The following is a 22,248-nucleotide window of genomic DNA, read 5'->3' on the forward strand; positions in this document are numbered from 1 at the left end:
AGACATCCCTTAACAAGTGATTGACACGGCTTGATTATACAGGGATGACTTTCCTCCTGCTGCGCAAAAGACTGGTGTTATGGATGCAACTGGAACCATGCCACCAGCATGAACTTAAGGTCCCGTTACATTTAGCGATGCACCAGCAATCCCGACAATGATATCACCCGGTCAGGATCGCTGTTGCATCGCTAAATGGTCGCTAGTCAGCTGCCAAACAGGCAGATCTCACCAGCAACGCAGCAGCGGTCGGCACTTACCTGTTACACGCAGCGAGGGTGACGTCTTCCGTCCGCGTCCATGGAGTCGCTCGTCGGCGCCAGCAGGAAGCCGACGACGAGAAATGGACCATTCCGTTCTCGCGCGATCAGCAAGTATGCATTGGATGAACATTTGAAGAGTGCTCTCCTCCATCAGTCTTTCATTTATTTAAAAAAAAATACTATTTTATTATCTGTTTTCATTCTGTCCCACTCCCCCTTTTTTGTTCTAGCTTCTTCATATTCACGAAACGTTTCTGGAGTGTCACTACAACTGGGAACTTGTAATTTGGTGCATTTCATTAACTCTCTTTTTATTGAGATTTGTTACACTTGGATCAGAAACCAGCAAAAAATATAGCAATACCTCAATACTATTGACCGAACAGGTAGGCAAGACATCTTCTTCCCAATGTAGTCATGTTTGCTGATATTTGTAAACTATACCCTAGATCATCCGAATATCTCTCTTCCTGCTCTTTCTATTCTTTCTCATGGCGGGCTTTACTAGTTTGGATATACCAAGAGTGAACACAGTTCCATGGTAAAAGTTGTTTATTTGGCCCTGACGGGCATTGAGTGCTACTTTCTAGAAATGATCTATATACTTGCATGTTACAACCTCTATTTTCTTTTCTTTGTAATTTGTCTGTTTTTTATATATATACTAGCTGAAGAGCCCGGCGCTGCCCGGGCATAGTAACTAACTGTGGTTAGTTATAGCAAATTATAATTATCCTCCATCCCATAGTCGAGTGCCCATATACCCATCATACATATCCACGATCCCATAGGTCCGTGCCCATATACCCATCATACATATCCTCCATCCCATAGTCCCATGCTCATATACCCATCATACATATTCTCCATCCCATAGTCCCATGCCCATATACCCATCATACATATCCTCCATCCCATAGTCCCATGCCCATATACCCATCATACATATTCTCCATCCCATAGGCCCGTGCCCATATACCCATCATACATATCCACGATCCCATAGGCCCGTGCCCATATACCCATCATACATATCCTCCATCCCATAGTCCCATGCTCATATACCCATCATACATATCCTCCATCCCATAGTCCCGTGCCCATATACCCATCATACATATCCACGATCCCATAGGCCCGTGCCCATATACCCATCATACATATCCTCCATCCCATAGTCCCATGCTCATATAGCCATCACACATCCTCCATCCCATAGTCCCATGCCCATATACCCATCATACATGTTCTCCATCCCATAGTCCCGTGCCCATATACCCATCACACATCCTTCATCTCATAGTCAACCATTATGACATCATAATGAGCGTCGGGGCTCGCAACCTATGACATCAGCGTCGCCATGGCAACCATTATGACATCATAATGAGGGGCTTGATACACACTTTTCCCCCATTATGTAGATAGGGGCAAAATTGTTTGGTGAATTGGAACGCGCAGGGTTAAAATTTCGCATCACAACATAGCTTAGGACACTCTCGGGGTCCAGACATGTGACCGTGCCAAATTTCGTGGCTGTAGCTGCGACGGTGCGGATGCCAATCCCGGACATACACACACACACACACACACACACACACACACACACACACACACACACACACACACACACACACACACACACAAATAAATCATTTTATATGTTTTTTACAAAAATAATTTAATTACTGTAGCAGAGTAGCATTTTGTACAGGGAAATATTCATTTTATGAACCTACAGGGAGTGACAAATCAGACATGGTTTAAAATGGCCATAAATGTAACCTTTTTCTCTAAAGGTCCAACTTTTTTTTTTTATATATATATATATACAGTATATATGAAGCTATTTTAAACTAATTACGTTATATATGAAAGATTTTGTCTTATTACAAATGATTTGAAGTATCTCATGGAAATCAGTAGTTTCCACCCGTTTCTAAGTGAGCTATTTGGGACTTGTTACTTTGGCAATTACATGTTACACCTCAATTAATAAAGGTAGTCTATTTTTTTTCTAATGAATGAAATTCTTTGAACATTTGATTATCATATTGTATGAAAACCATTACTTTTATGGCTGATTTTTGGACCTGCTTTACCATGGTCACTCGAAATGGAGCTACAGTACAGAACAGGGCAGGTGATGCCAAATACCTGCTTCATGATTTCATCAATCATGAATGATTGTGGGAAGCAACGGCTTTGTTGAGCTGATGTAACGTTGGCACATTATAACAATGCATCATGCAACGATCTGCTATGTTCAACAGATTAATTTGTACTTGAAAATGGAGAAGAAACCAAACAAGAAGGAGGAGCTGACGCTTGTTAACAATGTGCTAAAATTAGCTACCAAGCTGTTAAAAGTAAGTGATACATTAATAAGTTACAAATCTTTTTACAATTTTTTTTTTTATTGGGGTAGCCAATTCTTACCACTTGGATTTTCGTTTACTTTATGATCAGTTTCCCTGCACTGTAGTGTTCGCTAATTTAACTGTGCTGGAGAAGGAGACCATGGGGGGGTTCCTGTATATGGAAGGGCTTTAAGGGGTCACAGTTCTCAATCAGCACTTAATGTTCCCCCTTCATTCCCGAGTCCAGTTGAGTCCCCAGAGGTCAGATCCTACGCAAGCTGCAGGCAATATACCACCATTAATGAAATGGGAATACTTATTTAAAGGAAATCTGTCACTACGTTTTGCTGCCCCATGCGAGAACAGCATGATCTTGGGCAGAGACCCTGATTCCACCCCTGTATCACTTACTGAACTGCTTGCTGCAGTTTTCATAAAATTACTGTTTTCACAGGTGTAGATCGATCATTTCTCTGAATGCTGAGCTGTGTATAACCCCGCCCACATCACTAATTGGCTGTTTTCTTTGTACAATGTGCATAGGCAGAAAGCTGCCAATCGGTGGGGACGTGAGGTTAAACAGAGCTCCTCAATATGTAGGACTACATGGCAGCAAGTTTACATGTCTTCCAGTGAAAACCTGCTTATTTTTATCAAAACTACTGTACGCTAAGCAGCCCAGTAACTAACACATCACTGCATTCAGGCTCTCTATTCTTACATTATTCTCCTCGCAGATGGGGTAGAAAAATCTGGTGACCGATTACCTTTTAAGATGTAAGGCTAGTTTCACACTAGCGCTTTTGAGCGCAGCGACGGCCTGCGCACGGCCGCCGCTAAGCCCCGCCCTCTGTCACACCTCCGCCGGTAGCTCCGCCTACTGGCGCATGACGCTGTATGCGTCCTGCGTCCCCTATCTTTATCACTGGGGGCGCAGGCCGTGCGCAGTATGCGTTTGGCGGCGCATGCGTCCTTTTGACTGTGCGCCGACCTGCGCCAAACGCAACCTGCTGCAGTTTGGTTGCGCCGGCACACCGTCAAAAAGGCGCATGCGCCGCCAAACGCATACTGCGCACGGCCTGCGCCCCCAGTGATAAAGATAGGGGACGCAGGACGCATACAGCGTCATGCGCCGGTAGGCGGAGCTACCGGCGGAGGCGTGGCAGGGGCGGGGCTTAGCGGCGGCCGTGCGCAGGCCGTCGCTGCGCTCAAAAGCGCTAGTGTGAAACTAGCCTAAGAGATGTTTCTTTTCCTCTTCATACCAAGCCAATACAAAAAATACACAACAGAGAGATGAATGCATCTCTGATCCAGTTTGCGTTACTTGTTGATTTCCTTGGTGATCGCCATTTTCTATATAAACAGTGATGCATATGTTCCCCTTGGTAATGGCAGTACCAGCTGTAATGGGATTTCTCGGTTGTACATGAATTGAGCGCTGACTTGCTGAAGCATTTTGGCGACGGTTAAACCGTAAGCTCGTTAGGCAGCTCTCCCCAAAGGGTTACACTCAGGTTCCCGAGTAAATGGAAGAACTAATAGAAGTGAAGCAAAACAATTGTGCAGCTGCAAACAGCTTTAGGGCTTGTTTAGATGTAGCAGTATCCACGCTGCTTTCCCTTGTGAGACGACGGATCAGAGCCTGCAGTAGAACAGGAGAAAGCTTTTATTTGTCAAGTCGCATCTTTCTCGTAACTCTAAAATGTGTTTTGAAATGGTATTCGAGCAAATCCGATTCTCTGAAAGGGTAAAGTGAAACAAACATCGTCCAGTGCGGCATATTAATATTATTCAAGATTTCTAATCACACATTGCTGTCTTGGCATTGAAGGTTAACATTAAGGCTATGTGCACACGTTTGGAATTGCCGCGGAAATTGGCATTCGTATTCCCGCTAAACACTATCGTTTTGCAAGCTTAATTAGCTTGCAGAATACTAGCGTTTTCCAAGCGATCTGTAGCATCGCTTGGAAAACTGACAGGTTGGTGGCACACTTGTCAAACATAGTGTTTGACAAGTGTGACCAACTTTCTACTCTTGAGGCTACCTATGCGGCATCAATAGTAAAAAGATAGAATGTTAAAAATAATAGAAAAATAAAAAATCGTGATATTGTCACCTTCCGGCGGCCTCCGCAGCCTTCCCAATCGTCGCGATGCTCCCCACATCTCCCGTTCCCAACGATGCCTTACGACAATGACCCCAGATGACATAGCATCGCATGAGACCGCTACATCATCACAGGTCATTGTCGCAAGGCATCACTGGGAACGGGAGTTGCCGGGAGCATCGCAAGGAATGGGAAGGCTGCGGGGCCCGCTGGAAGGTGAGAATATCACGATTTTTTATTTCCATTCTCTTTTTTAACAGGGATATGGTACCCAGGACGTGAGGGGGAGTCTCCTCTCCTCCAGACCCTGGGTACCATCCACACATTTTCCGCTTACTTTGCACATGGTGAGCAAAGCCACATGCGGAAAGTAAGCGGATCAATGCATTCCTATGTGTGCGGAATCGCCACGATTCTGCACAAAGAATGAGCATGCTGCATATTTTTAAAATAGCAGCATTAGCACAGCATTGCGGAATGCCATTGAATTCAATGGGTTGCGTTATGTAAGCGTTTTCGACGAAAAACGCTTACAATCCGCAACGTGTGCACATAGCCTAATTCTAATGTTGGCATTTGATTTTACGCTGATTTTCTAATTCACTTGCTTTTTTTTTTTCCTTTGAAGGAATTGGACAGTCCCTTTAGGTTATACGGTCTGACAATGAATCCCTTACTGTATAATATCACTCAGGTGGTTATTTTATCTGCTGTTTCGGGTGTTATTAGTGATCTACTGGGATTTAATCTCAAGGTAAGCTTCTTACTTGGAGAACTCTCCAGTTTTCTGGGACTAGCCTTTAAATAATACTTATTGATTTTTATTTGGCATTAATCAATAATGCATGTCATCTCCACCCCACCCCCCTAAAAATTAACATGTAACAAAGCTGTGCATCGTAATAGTTAATAGAAACCAGGGAGGATGTAAGCTGCCATCTCTCTTGCCTATGCTTTGAGAGGTAGCAGAAGTAAAAGATTTGAATTAAGATGTGTTTATATCAGCCAAACGGAGTCATTGAACAATCGCTGATCGGCTACTTGTTTGCTGATCGGCTGCTGTGTAAAAGGGTTGTCTGCTACTCGGACAACCACTTCTCAATCCCTTTGTTTCCCCCTTGCAAAATAATAGCACGTACCCTCTCCTCCATTCCCAGCACCATTCCAGTGATGTTGGCACTGGCTCTCTTGGGATAGTGTGACGTTATGTCATGCAATCACTGCTGCCACTCACCATTGGCTTCACTTTCCCCTCCTTTGAATGAATGACTTAAACCCAAATGAAGAGAGAGCAGCCAGGGCCGACACATTTGGTGCCGCATCAGCACCAGAGGTAAGTATACGTTCTATTATTTTACAAGTGGGAAACGTATGGATTGAGAAGGGGTTGTCCAAGTAGTAGACTACCTCTTTAACAATGTGTTTATATAGGTAGACCTAGTTTAACGCATTACTTTCTCAGCAAATAATAATTTTTACTCTGCATTTTTCCCTTCCCTTATTTTAAGAGCCATAACTATTTTTTAGTTTTACACAGTCGTAGCTGTACAAGCGGTTTTTTTTTTTTTTTCAAATCCAAATGGGATGGAATTGTGGAAAGAAAAAAAATCTAATTCCGCTATTGTGTGTTAGGATTTGTTTTTAGGACATACATTGGAAAAAGTCTGGAAACTGGATTCTACAGGGCACCACAATATTTTAAGTAGTGACATAATTATAGCCATTTGCCGAAACCTGTAACATGCTTTATTTTTTGTCGATTGAGCTATGTACAGGCTGCTTTTTTTTTCTATATGTGAGCTGATGTTTGATACCAATTTGGGGTTCATGCATCACTTTGATAGCAATTTGTTACATTTTTTTTAGGAAGGTTTGGTAACCAAAGAATGCAATTCTGGAATTTTTTTCTTTTTATGGTGTCTGCCGTATATTCTTTTTAATCTTTGTTTTTAAATTTTGTATATTTAAAACTTTATTTTTTATTCCCTTTAATGCGAACCTGTCAGCAGGATTGTACTCAGTAACCTACAGACACTGTCAGGTTGGTGCCGTTATACTGATTAAAATGATATCTGGGTTGATGAAATCCGTCTTCTGATTGTTGTTTAATCTTTATTTGTAGTTTTCCGTTAATGAGATTCTGGTGCTTCGGGCCGGCCTGTAGGGGGGAGGAAGGGCTTCGTGTGGCTCTCTGCTTTCATCTTCATCTGTATGGCTTATAACAGGTCACTGATCCTTCACTGACTTGCCACTCTATTTTACATACTGAATATACTATGGTGGGTTTAAAAAAAATAAATAAATAACTTCAAAATGTTGGCACCTGCGCTGTACCATGATTCATGCCTACACTGTGTTCCAAATTATTATGCAAAAAATATTTCCTCATATTTTCTCTAAATTACCTATATGAATTGCAGTCATTGTTATTTTCCAGTCATCTAATATTCTAGTATAATTGCAATGTTTTTGAACAAACTGCCTATGAAAACAGTATATTTTTAAAAATAAGAAACACTCAAAATGCATGTTCGAAATTATTATGCACAGCAGAGTTTTTAACCTTTTTATTTTGAACAAAAAAATGGTCAATTGTGAAATTATAAGCATTATCAGCTTATTACAAAATGAAATCAAACAGTTTTCAAGTCAAAACTTTATTCTAGGTGATGTTACATTTGCACATAGGACCCCTTGTTGGAAAGAAGCTTCTGAACGCTCTCGTCCATTGAATTTCAGTTTTTGGATGGTTTGTGCGTCAATTGCTTTGCATGTGGACAGAATACCCTCCCAGAGCTGTTGCTTAGATGTGAACTGCCTCCCGCCATCATAGACACTCCTTTTGATGATGCTCCAGAGGTTCTCAATGGGGTTGAGGTCAGGGGAAGATGGTGGCCACACCAGAAGTTTGTCCTCTTTTATGCCCATAGCAGCCAGAGATGCAGATGTGTTATTTGCAGCATAAGACGGTGCATTATCATGCATGAAAATGATCTTGCTGCGGAAAGCACGGTTCTTCCTCTTGAACCATGGCAGGAAGTGCTGTTTTAGAAACTTCACATAGATTATGGAGTTCATCTTTACCCCTTCAGGGATCCTAAAGGGGCCGACACTCTCTCTCCCCATGATTCCAGCCCAAAACATTACTCCACCTCCTCCTTGTTGGCGCCTTAGCCGTGTTTTCATGGGGTGTCCATCAACCAGCCATCCTCCACTCCATCCATCTGGACCATCGAGTGTTGCACGGCACTCATCGGTGAACAAAACAGTTTGGAAGTCAGACTTCATGTATCGTTTGGCCCACTGGAGCCATTTCTGCTTGTGTGCAGTGGATAGAGGTGGTCGACATGATGGCTTACGCACATCTGCAAACCTCTGAAGGACCCTGCATCTTGTTGTTCGTGGGACGTTGGAGGCACCAGCAGCTTCAAAAACTTGTCTACTGCTATGACAAGGCATTTTTGCAGCTGCTCTTTTAAACTGACGCAATTGCCTGTTGGAAAGAGTCCTCAATTTTTCCTTATCAGCACGCACACGTGTGTGCTGGGAATCAGCTGCATACTTCTTGATTGTGTGATGATCACGATGAAGTGTCTTGGCAATGTTGATTGTGGTCATGCCTTGACCTAAATACTCCACAATTTGTTGCTTCTCAGCAGCCGACACATCCTTTTTCTTTCCCATTTTGGCAAAAAATGTAGGCTGCTTAATAATGTGGAACAGCCTTCTTAAGTAGTCTTGCCTTTATTTGGACACACCTGCCAAACTAATTTGCACAGGTATCTGCAATTGCTTTCAGTGATATAAAGAGCCCTGACAACACATCACCATCAATGAGTTTAAATGACAAAAAAATTCTAACCTTATCACTCCTAAACTCTTTTTGCATAATAATTTGGAACACAGATTATATGCCTGTACTATGGTGGAGTAAAAACAAAAATGATCATCAAAATGGCGATGCCTGCACAGTAGCCTCTATGGCATCCTGATAGATGCTACTGCACAAACACCTGCTCCATTTTGCTGAAGGAAAAAAAAATTGCTGCATCAAAATGGCACAGGCGCCATTTTGATGGAGCAAAATGTTTTGTTCTTTTTCTCCAGCAAAATGGCGACGCTTGCACAGTAGCATCTATCAGGATGCCATCGATTCTACTGTGCATGCGCAGGTGCCATTTAGATTGAGGAAAAAAAATTGGCGGCAGTAAAATGACGGTGGTGCTTGTGGAGTAGCATCTATCGGAATGCAGTAGATGCTACTGCACAAGTGCCGCCGCTGGCACCATTTTGATGAGGATAATTTTTTTTTTTTTTTTTTTTTTACCCCAAAATTGTATAGGCATGTATAGGTATAAAGCATAAATGCATATAGGCATGTATCATGCTACAACGCTGGTGCCATTTTGATGAAGTTTAATTTTTTTCTAACTACTCAGTAGTATATGCAGTATGTTAAATAGCGGGCAGGTCACTGAAGGATCAGTGACCTGTCATAAGCCCATAAACGTGCATATCTAAGCAGAGCACCACATAAAGACGGGGGGTCCGGAGCACGAGAATATCATTAACTAAAAACTACAAATACAGATTAAACAGTCACAAAACGGATTTCATCAACCAAGGTACCATTTTAATCAGTATAACAGCGCCGACCTGACACTGTCTGTAGTTTACTGAGCAAAATATTGCTGACAGGTTTGCTTTAAAGGAAAACTGTCAGCAGGTGTTTGCTGAATATCGCATGAGGTAGGGGTTAAAACACAGGTTTCAGCAATACCTCTCTTGACAAACTACATGGTTTTGTTTGCTTACAATGAATGTTTTAGCTCCAGGACCTTATCATTGCTGGGATACAGCAACGCATGTATGTTAGTCCGACACATCCCCTCCTGTGATGTCACCTCACTGTCTATGGACATTATGAATACAGAGCCTGGTGTGGGCGGGGTTTGCTTCCTCAGCTCTTCTGCATTGTTAAATCTAAAAACGCTTGTCAGAACAGCTGCACCCAGTAAGCTAAGTGATACATAGCTGGAATCAGGGTCTCTTTGCCTACATCATGCTTCTCTCTGATGAGGTAGAAAAAACCTGCTGACAGATTCCTTTTAAGGGATTTAAACCTCCTATAGTCTGATCACTTATGCCAGAGGTCCCCAACCTTTCTGACCTTGAGAGCCTCATTAAGCTCTGAGAGCGGGTCGCGAGCTACATTCAGCTCTGAGAGAGGGTCGAGAGCCACATCCAACTCCTGCCCCACTCACATTAGTGACACCCAGAGCCACCTATTACTGGTACAATGACAGGCAAAGCTATTCCACTGAAATCACACCAAGGCTGTATTTCAAGCTCTCATCTACAATAGTATGCGGTGTTTGGTGAAAATTGTGACCTATGGGCTGAGCTTCATCGGAGTACCAAGATGGCAACAACAGCGGTCTTCATCAGGTTCTCAGCTGCCAGAGTAAAGCCCCCGTTACACATAGCGATATCGCTAGCAATATCGCTGTAACATCACCGATTTTGTGACGTAGCAGCGATATTGCTAGCGATATCGCAATGTCTGATACTTACCTCCGACCGGCTCCCCCGCTGATTATCGCTGGTCGAGCGAGAAGGTCCTGGATCATTTCTCGTCGGGCACTTCCTGCTGGGCTTCCTGCGACGCGTGGACGCGGGCGGGAGGACGTCAGGATCGCTGCGTCTGACAGGTAAGTAGCGACCCCCGACCCCTGCTATGTCGCTGGTGAGATCTGCCTGTGTGGCAGCTCACTAGCGACCACTTAGTGATGCACCAGTGATCCATATCGTTGTCGGGATCGCTGGTGCATCGCTAAGTGTAACGGTACCCTAAGTCATCGGTTCCCCACGATTGCGTCACTGGGAGCTGGTGCATGCAGACACCAGAAACCACTCCATTTAAAGATCTGCTGTCAGACATTGACAGCGATATTTAAATGGAAAATAGAAGTGATCAGATCTCCGCGTCAGCCGCTATTGTTAGACACAGATGCTGGCTATGTAATATAGCCAATGTCAACCACATGTGGAGAGAGTTCAGCTCCTGACCTCCCTCCTCACACTGGCACCTTAGTGTTGATATACCTATGCCTTAAGCCCCCGTTACACACTGCGATATCGCTAGCAATATCGCTGTAAAGTCACCGATTTTGTGACGTAGCAGCGATATTGCTAGCGATATCGCTGCATGTGATACTTACCTCCGACCGGCTCCCCCGCTGGTTATCGCTGATCGCGCGAGAAGCTCCTGGATCATTTCTCGTCGGTCACTTCCTGCTGGGCTTCCTGCTGTGACGACGAGCGACGCGTGGAGCTGGGCGGGAGGACGCAGGATCGCCTCGTCTGACAGGTAAGTAGCGACCCCCGTCCCCAGCGATGTCGCAGATGAGATCTGCCTGTGTGGCAGCTCACTAGCGACCACCCAGCGATTCACCAGCGATCCTGACCGCGTCATATCGCTGGTCGGGATCGCTGGTGAGTCGCTAGGTGTAACGGTACCCTTAATAAGAACCACTGAAGAATCAGTAATAGATTGTGCCTGAATGATGATCTTTTAAGTAAACCAAAAGATCATTTCACCTGATGAATAAGTGTTTTGCTTGTTCGCTGGGACATCGGCAGCCTGTTTACACTGCAAGATTATGGTGAGACAAGTTCATTCCCAATAATGGTGCAGTGTAAATGCATCTTTTATAGTGTACAGCACTAACCCCACATCAGGTAAAAAGCCTAGTCACTCAGCTGTCAAGAAGCTGGATGGTCAAAAGCACAAATAAAATGATTAAAAACTGGTAAAGATTTTTCTCTAATTACATTTCAGTTATTATTTTATCCAAATGCAAAATGTAGAAACCAAAAACTTATTATGGTTATATTCTTCTTTTTGGTAATTTTTTTTATTTTTACTTTTCTTTCTAGTTATGGAAGATCAAATCATGATGCTGAACAGATGGATTTTCCACCAGTTCTGTGGAGCACTATTTCTGGCATAAAATAAGCTGCCTCTCAGTGGTTACTGTGCTTATGTCCGGAAACTGAGGCCTATGGCAAGACATGGTTATCAAAACTGAAGTGTTTACGTCTGACTGACTTGTGCAATTTCTTTATTTATTTTACCTTGTCAGTGTTTGTTGTTTTTTTATTTTTCTATTATTTTAGCCTATGGTGGTAGATCGTGCTTCTATTCATCAAGGCAAGGCAACCAGCACCTCTTTAGAGAAGCCTCTGCAGACATTGGAGAGCCTAAGTTTGATGCATGTGTAATTGTTATGAGGGGTTTTGCCCTCTTGGTTGTGTGAAAATCCAGTGGCGGCATGAATACAAAAGGGGAAAATACAACACAATCGGACATTCAAAGGTTGTCATCATTTGAGGAATTAAGCCTCCAAGTTTCATTGTTCCTCGGTTTTGTCAACTGCTAGAAAAGTTCAAGCGGCTGGAGCAGTTTTCTCAAGCTATGACGAGCTGAATGATACAATATACAGAACTTCTGAAGCTAATTGGTCCTGTTACATAAGAAATGTATCAATGGAAAGAGTAAAGTGGAGTGCGTCAACCGTTACATTTTATTTGGCATTACAAATATGAAGTTGATTATTTCCTAATTTAATATTTGGATTGTTGACCAAAACTTGGTAGGGGATTTCAGGGGGAGCTATCACTGTTTGGTTTCTAGCCTTCTTTACCATACCTCATGATTTAGCCCCATTTCTTAGAAAGTGTTTATGTTGTTGGTTCAGGTAAGTGTTTCTACCATTGTTTCAAAACCTAATATCTCTTAATTGTTAGGTTAGTTACTCAATCTACATCAGGATTGTCTTGTGATTGTTTTTGTGTTATATTTTTTACGTGGATGGGGTTCTCTGAAAATAGAAAAAAAAATGCAAGTAGAGAAAATGTAATTATAAATAGATCCCCAAATAACCCTGCTTGTCAAATCACACTGATTTTGTCCAGGGTGGTAATGATTATGGCCCATCAGTAGGAAGCTGCCCCACTGTGACCTGGAGAGAACCTATACCATGTACTGATCAACTATCTCCAGGTCACAGTAGTAGCTCAGCAGACAGGTGGACAGCAGTGCTAGCAGACACTTTTTAAGTTGTGTTTTACATCAATCCACGGCACTAAATGATTGCTGAAAAGCAACTTTAATATCCTGTTTACACAGGCGGACTACACCCTTACTTGCACACTGAATGTTCTTTACTGCCATTGATCTCCGCTGCATGAGTCATGATTACACAGGACGATGCGCTGCCGAGAAAGATCTTTTGTGCTGAACAAAAGATAATGTCACCCTATGACAGCCGCAACATATGCCCTGATTGTCGGTTTGTCATACAGCCGCAACACATGCCATGATTGCCTGTTTGTCAGACAGCCACAATACAAGCGGGGATTGCCTAACCGCCGCAAAAGAGGCAGCTGCAGGGACTCTATTATCCGAGCACGCCCAAGATACTTGGATAACTCCTTATCCGAAATTATTTCTAATGACATTTCTTTGTATTTTTTCTGTAAACGGTATGAGCAGAAGAAAAATCTCAGGAGCAACAAATGCACATTTACAGGCAGATTTGTGATATTAACTTCCTGATCACAAATTATATCAAAAGTGACTCTCTTTAAAAAATAATTACTTATTAAAAAGTTATCGCTTTCAGTGTTGCAGGTTGCTGCCCTATCGATATTGGCCCTGATACATCAAAATTTCAGGCATCAGTTGCAAAATCTTTGCCCAACTTTAAGTTGTGTAAATATTTTGCAACTTTTGGCTTGCACTTGTTAATGTGTACGGAGCATCTGACTCCACCACAACCCCACATCAAGACTGGCGTAAATAACATCGGTCTTGAATCAATAGGTCACTAAAACTTGCAGTATTACTGTTGGTTGATGATGGTGAAATAAGATTCTGGTCACACTTGTGTTACACTGTTTTCAGTATTTTGATTGCGAATTTAGTACATTTTAGGTCACTGCAATATGTCCTTTTTGTTTGGGATGTATTCAGAAAATTTGCATCCCACATAAGGTAAACAGTGCTTGCTCGGTACAAATGCCCAGGCATCTTGTATACTACATTGGCTCATACAGCTTAATATGTACTGCCCTGTGACTGAGCCATTGTCTGCATTTAATTTCTCAGCATACACTTGAGGGTGTGGGGTATACTGAATGAAGGGACGAGGCTACAAATAATATTGGTGATAAAAAGATAAGTAGTCACTTTTTGGAATGGTTTAAACTGGGAGAATTGAAATGCATTACCACAACTAATCAGATTGCCATATTTTTGAACTAAAAGACTTTTTTTTAACAAACAAAAAAATCTGGCTGAATAGCGTTAGGCGTCTTATAGTCCGGAGGCAGCTTGATATAACTGTGGAGAACCCTGACATTGCTTCCTTCACAATCACCGAGAGGAACTAGGCAGCGGCGCAGGTTTTTTCTCCTCTTGCCAGTCGCTGATCAATCAGATCATGCAGAGCAGGAGAGGAATCTACCAGGACTATTACTTCAACTTCTGATTATTTGAAGGACCTTTAAGATCATGTGAGCCATCATATTCCTGGAAGGAACTTCAAAATGCAGTAGTGTTTTCATTTCACATAAAATCAGTGTGTGTGTCTTTATGTAGCCGAGCTGTGTTTTGTATGTAGGACAAATGTGTGCGCGCACATGTAGCTGAACTTGTGTGTGTATGTATCAGCTGTGTGTGTGTGTACTGCGTGTAGAGTTTGTATGCTTTAAAGCTTATGAGTGCGTATAGTATACATGCAGCAGAAAAACAATCAGGAGAAATAGGACCTCATGTACAGAAATGCATTAAAATTGGTGTTTTGACTCATCCTTTTCTTTACACTGCCATGGAAGTTTTAATTAGAGGTAAATATGTTTTTCCTAGTTTATGACCGCTAAATCTGGGGTGCGGCCTATAGGCCAAAAAAAGCAGTTATAAAATAATAGGTCCATTACAGAGACAGGGTGGGAGGTTCAGATTTTATTTTGTTTGTTACTTTATTGCATAATTATTGGACCATTCAGGTTTGTCCGGTCCAAATCAATAAGTCTGCAGTCACCTTGTGTGACTCCAGACTTGTGAATCCCCCAACACATGCACTGTGTGCTTGAAGCATTCGCCGGGACTCTGTTGAGCAAAGGACTCTGTTGAGCAAAGCCATGCCCAATCTAGTAGCGCACCCGTCCAATGGGTGTGGCTGACCAGAGGCTGCAGCGCTCCTTATGAAGCCTCACCCACTGGATGGGCTCTGGCCGGGAGTATCTATAAAGCTACTTTTACACTTATCACTGTTTTTGCAGGCCGTATCGCCGCAATTTTTACGGTCTGCCGCAATAACGGACCGCAAAAAAGCTTGCGGATCGCCGTTTTTCATTTTTCCAATATTATTGAAATAGTACTGGGAAAAAAAAAAGGTGGGGGCCGTGTCCGTACGCCGTGAAAAAGATTGAGCAAGCTCGATCTTTTATCATAGCTGCAAATACGGCCGTACGGCGCACCGTGGAATTTATGCGGGCTGATATTGTGGCCGCAAACTTGGCCCGCAAAAACACGGTAAGTGTAAAAGCAGCCTAATGCATACATTCTATCCGGTCCTGGCTCAAACTCACTCTGCGCTGCTGAGATTCATAAGTTTGGAGTCGCACAGAGTGACCACAGACTTGTACTGGACAACCCTGTTAACATAACATCCAAATAAATGTCAGGACCAAGGTTTCCCAGCATCACACTGCCTGCACAAGATTGCCTTGTTCTCATGGTGCACCCTGGTGATATCTCTACCCCATGTATGCGCTGTACACTGCCACTCATGATGGAAAGAAATCCATGATTTAAGATTTGTCCATAGCCCGGTCCTGGTGCTTGTGTACCCATTGTAGGTGCCTTTGGCAGTGGATAGGGTTCAATATTGACACTTAGACCAATTTCTGGTTGTGTAGAGATATTCTCTGCAAACTGCAATGCACTGTGTGACCTAAAACATTTAGATTATATCCATAGTTAACTTTTTCAACAATTTATGCTACAGAAGCCCATCGCACCAGACAAGCTAGCTTTTTCCTCCATGTGCATCATTGGGCTTGGAATGCCTATAACCATGGTTCACTGTCTCGCCTTCCTTCTTTGGAGATGTATATAATTTATCAGCACTGATCACTGCTTACCAAAAAAAAAACACACAAAAGTGCTGTTTAGGAAATGATCTATCACATTTTGATAATCATTAATAATACTCAGATCCTTAGTCTTGCCCATTTTTTGTGCCTCCAACATATCAGTTTTAATAACTGGCTGATTGAGGGGTTTATTTAATTTGGGGGAGGGGGCAAACACGGGCCAACAAACTTTTTTTTTTTTTTTTTCTCAAAACCTTTTTAGCTTCTACTTCTATTGGAACTTGTTTTGTATTTTGCCGATTTCTGGCTAACCACAGTCCATATGTATAGCTGTGCATAGCATTTGATTAACGGGTGACTACACAGGTTTGATCATGTCTGTCTCTTATTTTGTTTTTTACCAAAATGGTCTATTAGAACTGGACAACAAAGTTGTGAAACAAATCTGTGATAGCCCCCCTAATTCACCTTCCACTGATGGTTTTGCTCACATTGCTTCCTATTAAGCTGTCATTAAAGCAATAATTGTTCTTGGTTACTATTCTGTAGGTTGTGTATTGGTATTTGTGACTATTTGCAGTAATGTGGATTTGAAGCCCTGCACCTTTTACTGTTACATTTATTTGTAGATATTTAGTAGTGTTTTATTGTTTAAAAGCTTTGTTTGCCTAATTTTTGGCTTATGCCATTTCCCCAATATGATTTTACTAGCATGTGGCCTCTACCTATACCAACACAAGTCAACAATTTATTTACTGTATTTCTTTGTCTTAAGTAAATGTTTTCTTTTTTTTCTTAAGTATTAACTTTTATTTGGGGGTAAAATGTAAGCTATTTTTCTTTAATTTACACCATAAATAGGTTCAGGATATTGTCAGTGCCAAAAATGTCAAATTGTACAGTGTTTCATCTAAATGTCCCCATTTGTAAGGGTGAATTTCAGTAAAGTTATTGCATTTTCTGTTTTGCAGTATTGTCTTTGAAGTCAAACAAAATAACAATTTGGCATAACTCATTTCCACGTAATAGGAATTTGTACCAGCATCTAAGCAATACCAAGAAAAGCATAAAATAATTATAGGCAGCTACTGTATGTAGGAATAGCAGTTTATTGCTAAAAATAAAAAGCAATTTTCAAACATGCAGGAACGGGGCGATTGTTAGGTCTTCAAAAGTCAGAAGAGCATATTAGTTCTACCACTTATAATGCTGGACCCAGTGGTGGTTTAGCTAGACGTTTACTCATAGACTACATAGCGTCAGGTTTTTTTTTTTCAGATGGATTTTGTGTGTTCCACACCAAATTCCATGTGAAAATAACCTGCAAACTTCTTCCAATTTTTAATGGTTAATCTGAGTTGCCATTTATATAGGTGCAGATTTTTTTGCCACGGATTTCAAAATTGCTAAAGTGTCATGTGACCCTTTTATGTGGCTTCTGCCTAGAAGCCATAAGTAGTAGCCGAACGCAGATTAACCCTATTGAAATGAGCTAGGTCACGCGCAGAACAATCACAGAAATCTGAAGGTCAATCCCCAATCTCTACCATGGATTCCAGTGGAAATACACCTCAGAATATTTCAAATCAGACCCAGAAGCGAACATTCTTTTATAATGTGATCAGTCACGATTGTGTATTTTATTGTGAAAATGTAATGAGGTATCACAAGACCGAAGCTTAGTAAGACCATAAAGAGGTTGTCCACTAGTGAGTAATCTCTTATTAGTGGCCCAAGACTGCTACTGAAATTGAAAAACGCTATACTTGCCTCCTAGACCAGCTCCACTCTCAGCCCTGAGTCCCTAGCAGGTCTCCTGCTATAAACAATTTTGTGACTGCTGCAACCAATTAGCAACAGCCTTCAAATTTTTGTCCAAGCGTCAGAAAGACCTTGTTTATATCAGAAAACCTGAGCGATCCATTGTGCTGAGTGAACATTATTTTTTGTGGTGTACACAGCACCCTTGCGCCATTGTTAAAGGTTTGTCCAGTATTTGACCAGTTTCACAGTCTTTGATAAAGTTAGCCAGAAAATATAAGCCAGAAAGATGACTACCGCACTCGTAGAAAGTCGAGGTCACAAGCTTTCTAACTATTCATGTTTCCTGGAGTTCATATGTGGCCAAACATTACTTGTATTGGTGAATAAAGGTTGTGAGCTGTGACTTTCCTGAACGTTGTGCTCATCTCTCTGCTTGACTTATTTTATGCCACCTTTTAGCATTTCTCTATACCTTGTTCCTAGACTGTAGACCGTGCATCAAAATGTTTTCTTCATGCAGAAGACAAATTGACATTATGGGTCTGTATGTTAAAATAAACCATGTGGTTTTCACATGCAGTGATCCACAGGGTAAAAGCTTTACCAAGAACATCAGGAATAGGACATACTGACGTTTTGAGGTTTATTTATATACAGCTGTAACTAAAATCTAAGTTTCGACAGTAAGCAATGCCATTCACGAATGAACTTGTAGTGCTGAATCTTAATTTCTGGAAATATAAACAGTTTATTTGGCAAGGCAAAGAGCACCAAAGGACTGTCTATGTCCATCATGTTAACAACCTATTTAATAAGGATCCATTCACTATCATTGAGTTTCCTAATCTGGGAGTGTACATTTTATTGAGCCTTTTATAAAACACAACTTGACTTAAACAATTGGTTGGCCATATACAGTTGTGGCCAAAAGTATTGACACCCCTGCAATTCTGTCAGATAATACTCAGTTTCTTCCTGAAAACGATTGCAAGCACAAATTCTTTCGTATTATTATCTTCATTTAATTTGTCTTAAATGAAAAAACACAAAAAGAATTGTCCTAAAGCCAAATTGGATATAATTCCACACCAAACATAAAAAAGAGGGTGGACACAAGTATTGGCACTGTTCAAAAAATCATGTGATGCTTCTTTAATTTGTGTAATTAACAGCACCTGAAACTTACCTGTGGCACCTAACAGGTGTTGGCAATAACTAAATCACACTTGCAGCCAGTTGACATGGATTAAAGTTGACTCAACCTCTGTCCTGTGTCCTTGTGTGTACCACATTGAGCATGGAGAAAAGAAAGAAGACCAAAGAACTGTCTAAGGACTTGAGAAACCAAATTGTGAGGAAGCATGAGCAATCTCAAGGCTACAAGTCCATCTTCAAAGACCTGAGTGTTCCTGTGTCTACCGTGCGCAGTGTCATCAAGAAGTTTAAAGCCCATGGCACTGTGGCTAACCTCCCTAGATGTGGACGGAAAAGAAAAATTGACAAGAGATTTCAACGCAAGATTGTGTGGATGTTTGATAAAGAACCTCGACTAACATCCAAACAAGTTCAAGCTTCCCTGCAGTCCAGGGGTACAACAGTGTCAACCCGTGCTATCCGTCGGCGTCTGAATGAAAAGGGACTGTATGGTAGGAGACCCAGGAAGACCCCACTTCTTACCCCGAGACATAAAAAAGCCAGGCTGGAGTTTGCCAAAACTTACCTGAAAAAGCCTAAAACGTTTTGGAAAAATGTTCTCTGGTCAGATGACACAAAAGTAGAGCTTTTTGGGCAAAGGCATCAACATAGAGTTTACAGGAGAAAAAAAAGAGGCATTCAAAGAAAAAAACACGGTCCCTACACTCAAACATGGCGGAGGTTCCCTGATGTTTTGGGGTTGCTTTGCTGCCTCTGGCGCTGGACTGCCTGACCGTGTGCATGGCATTATGAAGTCTGAAGACTACCAACAAATTTTGCAGCATAATGTAGGGCCCAGTGTGAGAAAGCTGGGTCTCCCTCAGAGGTCATGGGTCTTCCAGGGGGACAATGACCCAAAATACACTTCAAAAAGCACTAGAAAATGGCTTGAGAGAAAGCACTGGAGACTTCTAAGGTGGCTAGCAATGAGTCCAGACCTGAATCCCATAGAACACCTGTGGAGAGATCTAAAAATGGCAGTTTGGAGAAGGCACCGTACTAATATCAGGGACCTGGAGCAGTTTGCCAAAGAAGAATGGTCTAATATTCCAGCAGAGCATTGTAAGAAACTCATTGTTGGTTACCGGAAGCGGTTGGTCGCAGTTATTTTGGCTAAAGGTTGTGCAACCAAGTATTAGGCTGAGGGTGCCAATACTTTTGTCTGGCCCATTTGTGGAATTTTGTGTGAAATGATAAATGTTTTGCTTTTTGCTTCATTCTCTTTTGTGTTTTTTCATTTAAGACAAATTAAATGAAGATAATACCAAAGAATTTGTGTTTGCAATCATTTTCAGGAAGAAACTAATATCTGACAAAATTGCAGGGGCGTCAATACTTTTGGCCACAACTGTATGACGCTCTACGGAGTGCTAGATTTCTGAGACAATCATTGATGAGACATCAGTGTAACCTATGGGGTGAGAATTTATCAAGGTCAATGCGTATGTTTTCTGGGGTCAAAAAGTTGCACATTTTTACACCCAAAAATTGCTAATTTTGGCATTTTTTGTGACTGGGAAAGTGGACTTGATTAGCCAAGCAAATAAGTGCAATCCAATTATATGAATTGCAACTTTTTAATATGTGTGGTGGGACATAAAAACTGAAGAAAAAACTCTAACCAGAAGTGTTATAGCTAAACATGCACTAAATTTAGCAAACACCATGCAAAGCTTTTGGCATATATAATGGCAATGTAGACTTTTAAAAGTCCATTCATGATAAATCTCTGTCTGATCCTTCACTATAAACTAAGGAATTAGTTTCTACAGTACATTCAGTAGTTTATCAAACATGTATCATTTTTTGTGTGCAATATGACGCGCTTTTGATTGTACTGGTCAGAGGATATTAGCAGGTATTGTTAGATGTAGTCTGCAGGGCAGAGACTTAAAAAGTAAAGCGGCAAATGGTAAGAAATGGGAAAAATACCCGTTGGGTTACAATGAATTAATTTCTGGAAATTGATCTTTAAAGGGATCTCCAGACTAAATAAAAACAAACTTCATTTTTATTAATCACACTGCTGGGTTTTTGTTTTTCTTTACTGTGGTTTCATGAAATTTGTGCTCTTTCCATTAATTCTCTAAATTTTGAAAGGTGAATTGGTTTTCTAGAACCCGTCCAGTGCGAATTGAGTGACGCAAACAAAAGGTCTTGCATGTGCCCTACCACTCCATTCAAGTATACAACACTGAATGTGTGAATCCGGCCCAAGACTTAGCAGAAGGATGGGTAATGAATGATCCCACTTCACTGGATCCCCAGTTAACAGATCACTTTTATAAACACAATTTCTCATTTATTGTGGCAGCACGACTGAAGGCACAGACAGACGTTTAATAATGAAAATGTTAATCTGTATATTTGGGGTACGTAATTATGTAAGAGTTGTTGGATATAGGAGTGTTTACAATGGGTGAAGTATTTATGAATGAAAGGTGATGGTGTCCCTTTTAAAATTGCTCTTGGGAAAACTTGCAGATAAAATTATCGCTCTTCAAGGATTCCGGAATAATTTGATCCTTTAAACCATGTTCCAGATACAAAAGGATTAGCAATAAGTCTCAAAACTAGTTTTCTATTTGTTCTAGGTATTGCTATAGTGTTTCACATTTCCAGAAGCAGTGTTGGCTGCAATAAGTGTATGTCTTGGTTTTGACTTTGTATATAAGGTCGGCACTGTTACAAACCAGCATTATTGAAATCCCATACTGGGAAGCCAGTCTTTAAAGACTGAAAATATGAGATTGGAGATCTAGTGTTTGAATAATGTTGAATGCCGATGTATGTCATCCATATCTAGTACTGTGTCCTTACTTGTGCGTTCACACAAACACTACAAAATACATTTTTCTTTTATAACTTGTTAATGACCAAAGTGCATTGTGAGTAGTGGAAAGAAAGGGCGGACTACATGCTGATTTGTTGATGTGCTGCAATTCTTTTATGTGTCTGTAGTGTTCTCGATCTTGATAGAAACCATTTTATAAAGTCGTTTTTCAAACTAAGGTACAAGCATTCACTGAACTACATTTTGCACAAATTATATATTTTAAAAACAAATGTGTGAATAAACCACCAGTTAAGGAAAATGCTGTAAAGCCTTAACATTAAATAAAACCATGAAAAACATTATTGTGTGATGTTTATTTATTGGGAGCCTCTTACACAGATATTGGTGCTTACTTGTGTTTGCCTATTTAAAAGTGGTAACCAGCTAAAAAAGCTTCTATAAATTGTTCCCACAAAGTTGTAACACACTGACATAGTGAAAAATGTTTTTGTTGTAGCATTTAAATTACATTTCAATGGAAAATCCAAATGCCGTAATCCAGACTCCCATCAAATTTTACAATAGGCACGATGTCATTTGGTCAGTTTTCCAGAAAC

General features: G+C 41.2%; 1 protein-coding gene across 2 annotated transcripts in view; it reads left to right on the top strand.

Moving 5' to 3' along the window:
• PHTF2 (putative homeodomain transcription factor 2) overlaps window positions 1-21,990 on the top strand; it is a 205,396-nt gene extending 183,406 nt beyond the window's left edge. For both annotated transcript variants that reach the window (XM_073551406.1, XM_073551407.1), the window contains 4 exons: window positions 494-649; window positions 2,537-2,632; window positions 5,363-5,488; window positions 11,674-21,990. In XM_073551406.1, the coding sequence (XP_073407507.1) occupies window positions 494-649; window positions 2,537-2,632; window positions 5,363-5,488; window positions 11,674-11,694 (399 nt within the window). In that variant the 3' untranslated portion in view covers window positions 11,695-21,990. The remainder of the gene's footprint in view (window positions 1-493; window positions 650-2,536; window positions 2,633-5,362; window positions 5,489-11,673) is intronic.
• Window positions 21,991-22,248: the final 258 nt, after the last annotated feature.

Source organism: Dendrobates tinctorius, unplaced genomic scaffold (assembly GCF_039654945.1).
Source record: "Dendrobates tinctorius isolate UK_male_01 unplaced genomic scaffold, ASM3965494v1 ptg000176l, whole genome shotgun sequence".
In the NCBI taxonomy this organism is placed as follows: Eukaryota; Metazoa; Chordata; class Amphibia; order Anura; family Dendrobatidae; genus Dendrobates; species Dendrobates tinctorius.